General features: G+C 42.5%; 1 protein-coding gene across 1 annotated transcript in view; it reads left to right on the top strand.

Annotated features, from left to right (window-relative positions):
* The window catches only part of RAB2A (RAB2A, member RAS oncogene family), a 331,511-nt gene that overhangs the window by 285,861 nt on the left and 35,743 nt on the right, over positions 1-9,907 (top strand). The window contains exon 7 of the mRNA XM_078687265.1: positions 4,963-5,031. Within this exon, the coding sequence (XP_078543391.1) occupies positions 4,963-5,031 (69 nt within the window). The remainder of the gene's footprint in view (positions 1-4,962; positions 5,032-9,907) is intronic.

The following is a 9,907-nucleotide window of genomic DNA, read 5'->3' as shown; positions in this document are numbered from 1 at the left end:
GCTGGCTCTGGGTGGGTGTGTGTGTGGGGCTGGGGGTGGGTGTGTGTGTGGGGATGGCTCTGGGGGGGTGTGTGTGTGGGGCTGGCTCTGGGGGGGGTGTGTGTGGGGCTGGCTCTGGGGGGGTGTGGTAGTAATTGCTGTCTGCTGAGCTCGTCCGTAGGGTACAATAGTTCTCTCATTTGCGAGAGATTAAGCTATTGGCAATTTAAATGACAATGCCATTTATTTATCTGTTTTCAAAACCAACACATAAATACAAATTTTGTCATTTACAATGCCAATAGCTCTAACTTTTCCAAAGGCGAAACCGTTGCATTGTAATGCTTGTTTTGTTTGTTTTTTAATCCCACAGCACTTTGCATGCTAAGTTATAGTCAGGGCCACTAGAATTATGAGGTAAGAGGAGGGTCAAGTTATGCAGAAGGGTTGAGTAAACTTAGTGGCAAAAAGGGCAAATTATGCTGCACTTTTTTAATAGTATTCATTATATTGTCATTTTTAAGCTTGTTAACTGTCTGGGCATTAGTTATACCTCATTAGTACCAGTTTAACACCCAAATATAGCAATAAGCAACAAAGGTGCCCAATCAACCCTTGCAAGGGGGCTTCCACTGCACAGCAATACGTGTTGTGTATTTTTCCAACGTTTGAACTGTTTGAGGCAGAAACAATTTGTTTTATGTGAAAATCTGCAAATGATGTGGCAGATGGTGAATTATGTGGCAAATGCCTCAAATCTACAATCATGCGAAAATCGCAGCGGCAGCACAGTTGCATACATTCCAGTGGCCCTGGTGATAGACCCATACCTATAATTAGAAAGGTGTCCAGACTCCAAAGTGCCTTTTAGCTAAAAAGTTACATTAAAGTCTTGTCCAGTTGGCAACTGACTTTGATTTGTTTATTAGAACCTTAGACTGTTTTTCCTATTTTTTTGCTCGCCACTAAAAACAATGAACAACCACCAAATGTGCTGCTAGAAATATAATGAAACTACACTTTCAGTGTTTCCAGCTTAAAACACGAACCATGTCTGATGGCGTTTCCGCTTCTAACATGATAATCCAAAATAAAGGTTTGCTTTTTCAAGTGTTGTTTAGATCCTTTAATGAATAGCCCCGGCACGCTGTCATTAGCGTGATTTCCTTTTTTATGATATTTGCTTGTGGGCTGCATGTACTTTACTTTTTAGGCGCCCTGATGCCTGGTGTGTACACTCTGAGCGCTGTGCTGTTTGTTCTACAGTAGAGATGGGGCCTCGCGGTGCGTCCGCGGAGTTTAGTGTAATTAAAGAAGACAGAGAGGAGGTGCCAACACTTCATAGGCCTTTGTCTGTGCCAAGTTGTTAAGTGCCTGTTTACAGTAAGTTATCATAACATATTTTCAGGGCAGCGTGGCTCTGTTTAATGTTTTACTTAATGTGAGAAAGTGACTACCCCATAAGGAGCCCCAGCTGGGTGAATTTATGAAGCTTGTGACCATGGTTCTCAATTAGCGCGGTTTGTTAGATCGTTGCGATAATTGGTATGTTAATCGAAAACGGAGATGAAATTTTTTCTTTTGTGAAATTGAAATCTTCATTCGGAGGAATGTGAATCAATTCATTGCTGGCTGCGAGCCAGTTCCGCCTCCCTCCTCTCTTCCCGAACTCTTAACAAACGTTTGGGAGGGGAAAAAATCCGCTCTCGCATCCTAAGTGCCTTGTGAATCTGCAATGATTAATTCTTCTCATTATTTTGCTGCAAATTCTCATGACCCTCTATGATGACTCGATCACCCACTTAGAGTTTATGCATATTCATATATTCTGCAGCCTGCCGCAGTCATTCACGCCTGCCTTCATAGCGGCGGTGTGCGCTTGGCGCAGTAATTGAGCTGCAGTAGACTGATTACTCAGGGGAGCTGTAAGGCCTTTAAAGGTGAAAACATATCAGTCCTGTTAATTAGGAAACAAAGCTCTGGTGGCAAGTTCAGCAGTCAAATGCTCGCCGTGTGGAAATGAGGAAAGGTATGATTTGTTCCTCCCTCTGCCCTCTGTTTACTTTCTTAGATTTGATCTACAGCCCCGTCGCCCTGCGTAGGCCTTCTTGAAGTCCAGCAGCTTGCTGTAGGCATTTGCAAAGATTGTATTTCAGTGTGATAAGTAGTTAATGCATGCATTCAGAAGCCCAGTTTTTGTCCCCACAATCCATCATACCGCTTTTTAAGCGTTTGATCTCATTATAGAATTTAGAATTGAAAAGCAATGGTGTTCCACATTTTTAGAATCGAGACTTCTGAGATGTTTTAACATTTTATGTAAAGGTGTGTTTTCCAGAGGGTAATGCTTAAAAGTATATATAGGATAACATTTATTGAAGAATATGTTCTAAAGATGTTGCAAGTGATGAAGCAGATAAACTGCTGAATCATTACTAGACACTCAACACCGATCTTGATACTTTTTGAAAGACAAACGAAAATGCACTCAATTGGTGCTCAAAATGCGTTGGTGTCTTGAAAAATATATAATGAAAATACTTAGTTACTGCATCATACACGTATGCAGAAGAGTGTAGACTAGATGAATATAGTTTAAATTAACAAACATAGGTTTGTGTTTACTAAGTTTCATAGTATTCTATTAACATGAAAATAGAACTATGAAGGTGAATGACTCCAACTTTACAAAATTAATTGAAACTGTTTTTTTCTGAGCGTTCTCACTCGTACATGAGAACTGTTTGATACAATGTTTGCTGCTTTAAAAACATCTGCTGGAGAAATTGTCCTTTCGACTTTGCTCATGTGCCTTTGGCTAAAAGATCCTTTTTTAAGGGTTATTCCTACCGGATGGCCTGGCAGTTACGTAATTTGCACCGCCTAAAAATTCTACAAAATGTGTCTTCTTTATGCTGCATGACAATCATTCTGTATGAACTGACCAATGGACTGAGTGCTCTGACCAGATAAGGTGATCTAGGAGGTGTCACCCCAGAACTTGGGGAGTTGTATTGCATGTTGGATTAATAATAAGGACGTCTTTTTTCGCCATTCCATTTTGCCATTCTATGCCATTTCTTGCGCACAGAGAGACAGCTCGTTTCTTGCGGACTCTACTGGCTTTCCTTCATCTGATGCATATGCTGTATGCAATACTCGCATACTCTTCTTACCAATAGGGAACTCTTGAACTAATAAGCTCCATGTCCCTTTCTGAACTTTCCTTTTGAACTCTGGACATTAATGGCCCTAAAGATATGAATTTGACTATTCTGAATTGCCAAATGTAAATCCCCGGTATTGATGGATTCACTTTTCTTAACTTACTGATAAAAATCTAACCATCCTTAAATCCTGTTTCTGTCTTTCAATGACTTGTCTCCAATGATTGATTGTGCATACCAATATAGTATTAATGAGGGATGGGAATTCTAATAGGGGGATTTCTGGGCAACAGATTCTGATGTTACTATTTTATGTAGCTCTAACTGAATTATTGGTTTGTATGATCCTAGCCCGACTGAATTTCTCCAGGGGATTTTGTCTAGCAGTAGTTATCTTGTATTTTTATAGCATAGGCTTGTGGGTTATATATATAAACCTAATCACACGTTTGTAGGTCAGTTGCCCAATTCCTGGTCCTCATTGGACAACTGAGTGGGGTCACCTATATCCAACCCCTCACGGCACAGTTAAAAAATTAATCGGAGGACCAAATGAATGCTTCTGAGGTGTAGAGGCAGACAAGATCAAGAACTATAGTAAATGGGCCCTTGGCACTACAGCACAAGTCAGCTGCATGTCCATGACCATATAAAGGAACAAGGTCAGAGGGCGAGTACCTTTAACGGTTTTTGGAATTCAGAGGCAGCTTGCAGCACCCTTTCGGTATTAACGTGATGCATGTTATTTCTTCTGCATCGCGTTGGGTGAGTGGCAGAGTAAGAAAGTATCTGGGGCCTGAGGAAGGGTTGGCCAAAGGCATTTAGAAATGGGATTGTATAAAAAATGCCCCTAAAGCCACTGGTGTTTTGCTGGTCTTCCACATTCCTGAATACCTCCTTCTATTCTCCATGCTATCTCTACTTGACAGCAGTGAATTTATAAGGTACATGCTCCTTGCCCTGGATTACTCGGGCCTCTTTGGTCCCACCAATCTGGCTTCTGGCATGGTACAAAATGTGCACCATGGCGAAGACAGTGTGCTTGATGCAAAATCGATTTCCCTCCTCAGTCGGCAAGCTTCATTTTAAGCTGCCTGGGAACACTGAGTCTTGCACTTCTGCTCTTCTGTCCTGCAAAATGTTGAGAATGGAGGTGCCAATGGTTACTCGGGCCACTTTTAGTCTTCCCCTTAATATCTATGTGAAACGCCACCCAGTGGCAGGGATGAGTGTGGAAGTGAAGTGTGGGATGAGGAGTGAAGGGTTGAAGTGTGACATCAATAGGCATTTGTAATACTTTTTTTACAAGCTCTTAATTATTTTATTTTTCTGATGTTTGAATGCACTTGTAATAAGAAAATAATATACAGATATTATATGGAGGTTAAATTTTTCCACGCATTCTTAAGCATAGATGGGAATTACAAACATTCCCATATTTAGGGCTACTGCTTTCATATTACTGTGTAATTCCATACTGTGTTGACTGGATAATGAGACCTTTTGCGCCAATATTTATTCATCAAGATGTGAACAAAATGGTTTACTTGAATTGTCAGAACCTCGGTCTGGTGTGTTCGAAAATAAAAATGTGATTGAGCAGTATTCTTAAGACATTTTCCACTGGAAATAATTTAAAAAAAATGCTTGACTTCAGTAAGATTAAAACATTATATGCTGTTTTCATTGGCAGAATAGGTTAACATGAAATGCCAACTTCATTTGAACTTTGTAGTTTTACTTTTTGCCATGTCCTATTATTTTTCACATGCTATGTTTTTTTTATTGCTTAACCTGTTTTACTCTTTACCCCTAGGCATTCATTAACACAGCAAAAGAAATCTTTGAGAAAATACAGGAAGGTGTCTTTGATATTAATAATGAGGTAATATATTATTTGTTTTTCGTCCTCGTTTTATCACTGTGTTGTGTAATAGCTGTACCGCAATATGGAGTGTAATATCACAAAATGTGGAGTTTTAATCTAGTGAAATGGCTGATTGTTATTAAACTGTCATGCATTCTTACCAAAAATCCCATAAAATTAATCTTTTACTCAATTAGTTTCCTATTCACTTCCCATTGGTTGATGCAATCTTAATACCAATTCAAACGTCCATTCTAATCATAATGTTCTCTTGTTCACCTCCTTCCATTCCTAGTGTTTGAGATAGTGTTGTCTCAATAGCATGCCATGAGGTAGTAGCAGAAAAAGAGGAAGGACAAAGAGATGAGGTACCTCTCCCACATAAGATATGTGCCCTTCCGGTGATCCTTCTTTGTCAAAAGCAAACAACAACTCTTTCTGCAGAAGAAAGTTCATACTGTGATGTCCAGGTCGCATCATTCCAAAACTAGCATTGCAAGCCAATAGATCTGGTCTTAAACGAATGTTGCATGCTAATGTGAAGGATTACATGTAAATAGCATATGTATTTGTGTCGAAGTAAATATCTGTAGAGTAATATTGGTGTAGGTAAAAGATCAGGTGAGTGTTACGCTGTTAAGCCAGACCTAAACATCCATCTAGGTTAATGACTGCCCTCCTTCCATCTGTGCTGCTGCCAGAGAAAGACAAACATAAATGATCTAAGACGCTTCTAAAGCATTGAAATGTCATGTTTGGGTCCATGAAAATTCAACTCAGCCAGCTGGATAAATAAACAAATGACCTTAGCTGGTTGAGGGCAAGCACATATGTTTGGAAGCACACTACATGCATCCCTGGCCCCCAAAATGTGAATGGAGCCAAAGCCCCTCTCTAGTGGTGCTCACGTAATAGTCTTGCGACAGCTATGTTGTCATGCTAGACCATAACTAGCAAATTGTGCCCCGTCCTTTTCCACAGTACTTGTGGTAAGTCAACTGATGCCAGCACAGATCTTGGATGACTTCACATGTCCCACTGGCTCTATTATGTTTCACGCTCCTTAGTGATATTTTTATGTTTATCATGAATGAAAGAACAATATTGTTGTTGTGTGTTTTTTGGAGAATTAGGTGGTGGACTGCATTTCTGCCTAATTTGTTTTTCTCTACACGTGGAGTTGATAGCTTACAGCGTCTATCCACTTCAGAGGCGGTGCTGTTGCTCAAGTTAGGAACAGTATCTTCTTGATTGAATGAATGGATTTATATAGCTCACCGCTACTGCTAGTGTCCCGGCGCTTGAGATAGATGACAATCAGAGGAGATCAGTGACATTCTAGTCTTTAACACCTTCGCTGCGGCGGCTATTCCGCTGCAGCGCTAAGGGGGCGGGGGGGGCCGCGCGGTGCGCCCGTGCTGGTGACCGAACCGCTCCGTCACCAGCCGCATTTGAGCTGTGCTCATGACGGAGCGACTCCGTCATGGCCCCGCCCGCTTAATAGAACGCGCCGCGCAGGCGCGTCGGGCGGGCCATGACGGAACCGCTCCATCATCAGCACAGCGCCATTGCGGCTGATGATGGAGCGGTTCCGTCATCAGCACGGAAAAGGTTAAACAAATTAGTTTTTTGTTGCTTATGGAACGTTTTTTTGTCCGGTAAGCATTTGAGGATAAACTGGGAGATCATTCCAATGTTTAGCAGCCAGCACCGAGCTGGCTGAGCCTCCAGACCTCTTCTTTTTGGTGAAGGAAAATAATAGTAGACATGCAGACTGTGAATGCAGCGGTCTTTTCGGGCAGTAGCTGGTCAGTCTTTAATGCAGAAATGACAGGCCAGTTGTATAGCCGGCCAAGTGTGCTATAGTAAGGGCTTTAAAAAGTACCCTCTTTTTTACAGGATGCCAGTGTAACTGGTTACGCAATTGAGTGATTACAGTGTATTTGGGAATATTCTACAGCAAGGTGACAGCCATGTTCTGTACTGCTGCAGTCTTTGAGTAAGATATTCTGGGAGACCTATCTATAAAACATTGGTGTAGTCAAGCCTAGATAGAACCAAAGCCTGTATCACTGACTTCTGAGCTTCCCAAGGGATACGTCTGAGCTTCCCAAGGGATACGTTTAATGAATTTCCTCATCATCTTTAATACCCAGAATAAGGTTTTGACCAAAGCCGATACAGAGGTTTGAAGGATAGGTGTGAGTCAACTAGGACTCCTAGGTTCTGGCTAAGTCAGTGGGTGAAGGCGCACGGGGCAGCAGGATGGCCAGGCCCCTGACCAGCCAGGACGGGGTTGATTCCACGCAGTAGGACCTTCATTTTATCTGGATTGCCTTGTAGGCAATTCAATTTGAGCAAGTCCAACACTGCTGCTATGCAAACAGCAAATTTTATTTGAGCTATGCAGTCATTTCTGTTGTAGGTCTGCAGAAGTTAGGTATGATCTGCGTAGGAGACCCCTTGGATGCTGAAGGATTCAATAACATAGGCCAGTGGGATTATAAAAGTGTTAGGAGTTGGGCTCAGAGATGAACCCTGTGGTACTCCATACTTGATGCCGGACTGTTTGTTCCCTATGCTCTAAGAAGGAACCTAACCAGGCTAGCGCCCAGTGTAGGCGAGGCGTTGAAGTAGGCGGTCATGTGAGATCATGTTAAATGCTGCTGAGAGGTCTAGCAAGATTAATGCTGCATTTTGTCTGGCATCCAATGTCAATTTGATGGCATCAGTAATCTCCATGAGTGCAGTCTCTGTACTATGTAGGGCTCTGTAGCCAGATTGAGATGAATAGAGGAGCCCCGAAGGCTTCCAGCAATTGCATTAACTGGGAGTTAACCTGCTTTATCTAAGATCTTGGAGACCCCGGGAAGCAGGGATATGCGTAAGAGAAAGGTTTTGGATCAGCATTAGTTTTTTTTTTTATTAAAAGGAGGATGACCCTCTCCTTTTTCATGGGGTGGGGGGCACCATCCTTCAACACCGGGAGGTGGCGGAAAGCTCATGCTACATGTGGCCCAGGCAGGACTCTACATTCTCACAACTTGGGGGTAGAGGGTCCAATGGAGAACCAGATTTACTTCTAGAAAAGGAGTCCTCCAATTCGTTGTTAATCGGGGGGAAATGCGCTTATCCTGTATTCTTTGTATTTTATCCTCAAAGAATGTGCTCAATTGAGAATATAGGAATTTACTTGTCTCAAGTGGGGGAGCTGTGTTTTTGGGGTCTTTGAAGTTTGACACATTAAAAAAAATTCCTTTGCATTATTATTTGCTTTTTCGATTGTGCTGGCATAGAAGGTACGGTGCGCTGCTTTCAAGTTAGTATGAAATGTGCTCAGAGCTGCTTTATATCCGCTGTTGGCATGTTCCTTAGATGGTCTTCTCCAAAGACGTTCCAGCCTTTTACAACCCTTCCATTCCTCCAAGCTCAGTCGTCAACCAGCAGGCATACTGAAGACATCTAGTGGTCCTCGCATTTACTATCGGGGTGGCGTTAGAGGAAGCTTCAGAAAGCCAAACATTCACTTTGACCTTGTGGTGCGGTGTATGGCGGATCTCCATCAAAACAGCATTGGGTGGAGATTGAAATAAACCCCATTGCTTCCGCACCTCAACCTTGGAAGTGCTACATGTCAGTGACTTCTTAAAGGCTTTGGCCACCCCTCTTGCCCTCACGATGTAAGTGGAGGCATGCTTATTGGTTGGGGGGATAGCTAGTTGAAGTTCTGGGCAGGAGTCCTTGCTTAACCATGTCTCGGTCATGAGGAGCACATCTAGATCATCATCATCATCCTCAATTATATTGTAAATACCTAAGGCATGCTTGGGAAGAGTGCAAACGTTTATTATAGCAGCTTTTAGCTTTCCGTGGGTGTTCAGTGGGTATTTCGTATCTGTAACTCCTAGGTTCAACGGGTGAAGGGGAAGTTTGCAGGAGTGACAAGAGATAGGGGCTGGGCATTCTAAAAGAGTGGAATTATTACACTGCTTAGTAAGCAGGACTTTAGTAGATGTTGTTCAGCCAAGGTGTAAGTCATTGGAAGTCTTACCTCTGGGTTGGTGCTGGCCATGGTCGAAACGCAGAAGGCCTTGACTTAGGCTCGCCCGCGGTTCCCATCTGCGATGCGGCCATACTTAAAAAGCACTAATTAGTGAGAGTGCCTGCAACACTAGAGCGCTGCCTCCTCATTCAGGGCCCGGTCCCCTGATGCAGCCTCACCGTGCCTCAGAGGGCGTGCAAGAGTGTACCTGAGTGGAAGAAATTTAAAGTCATCTGGGCAGTCTTCTCTAACAAGCATTGGAAATGCAATAGGTCTCGCAATAACGTGAGTCTGAACTATTAGCATTGTAAATGATAATGCCCTTTATTTTTGCGTTCTGGTTTTTGGAACATAAATAAAAGGCTTTGTCATTTACAAGGCCTATAGCTTAAATTTGCGTTAAAACAAGACCTATTGCATTGCAATTGCTTGTTTATTGAGTTTCATAATGAAAGAAAATACAAAGTGATGCAACCAAAGTGCATTGCCACAGTAAGGCATATTCCATTTTATGAAAGATTCATTGCATACTTTTCAAGAACAGGGTCTGTCGATAAGGCGCCAGCATTGGAAGCATTAACCTTTAAAGAGTTAGGGTTCATAGTAATTTCACCGGTGCTGATGTAAAGCGCTCCGATACTTTCGGGTCGAGCCCGCGCTATATAAAACTGCAAAAGAAAAAAAAAAAAAGATGAACGGGATATGAGCGAGAGGGTTGAAGCCTAAGAGGGGGCGCCGTAAGGGAGAGGGAGGTGAGCTTTAGAGAAAGGAGCAAAGATCCTGAAGATCCCGAACAGTAGACCACGGAAGAAAGAGTTCAAGCGAGAGGGGGAGGTTAAGAAAGATGCGACG

This window comes from Lissotriton helveticus, chromosome 4_1 (genome assembly GCF_964261635.1).
Source record: "Lissotriton helveticus chromosome 4_1, aLisHel1.1, whole genome shotgun sequence".
In the NCBI taxonomy this organism is placed as follows: Eukaryota; Metazoa; Chordata; class Amphibia; order Caudata; family Salamandridae; genus Lissotriton; species Lissotriton helveticus.
The sequence above is the reverse complement of the archived record's forward strand: the minus strand, read 5'-3'. Positions and strand labels throughout refer to the sequence as shown.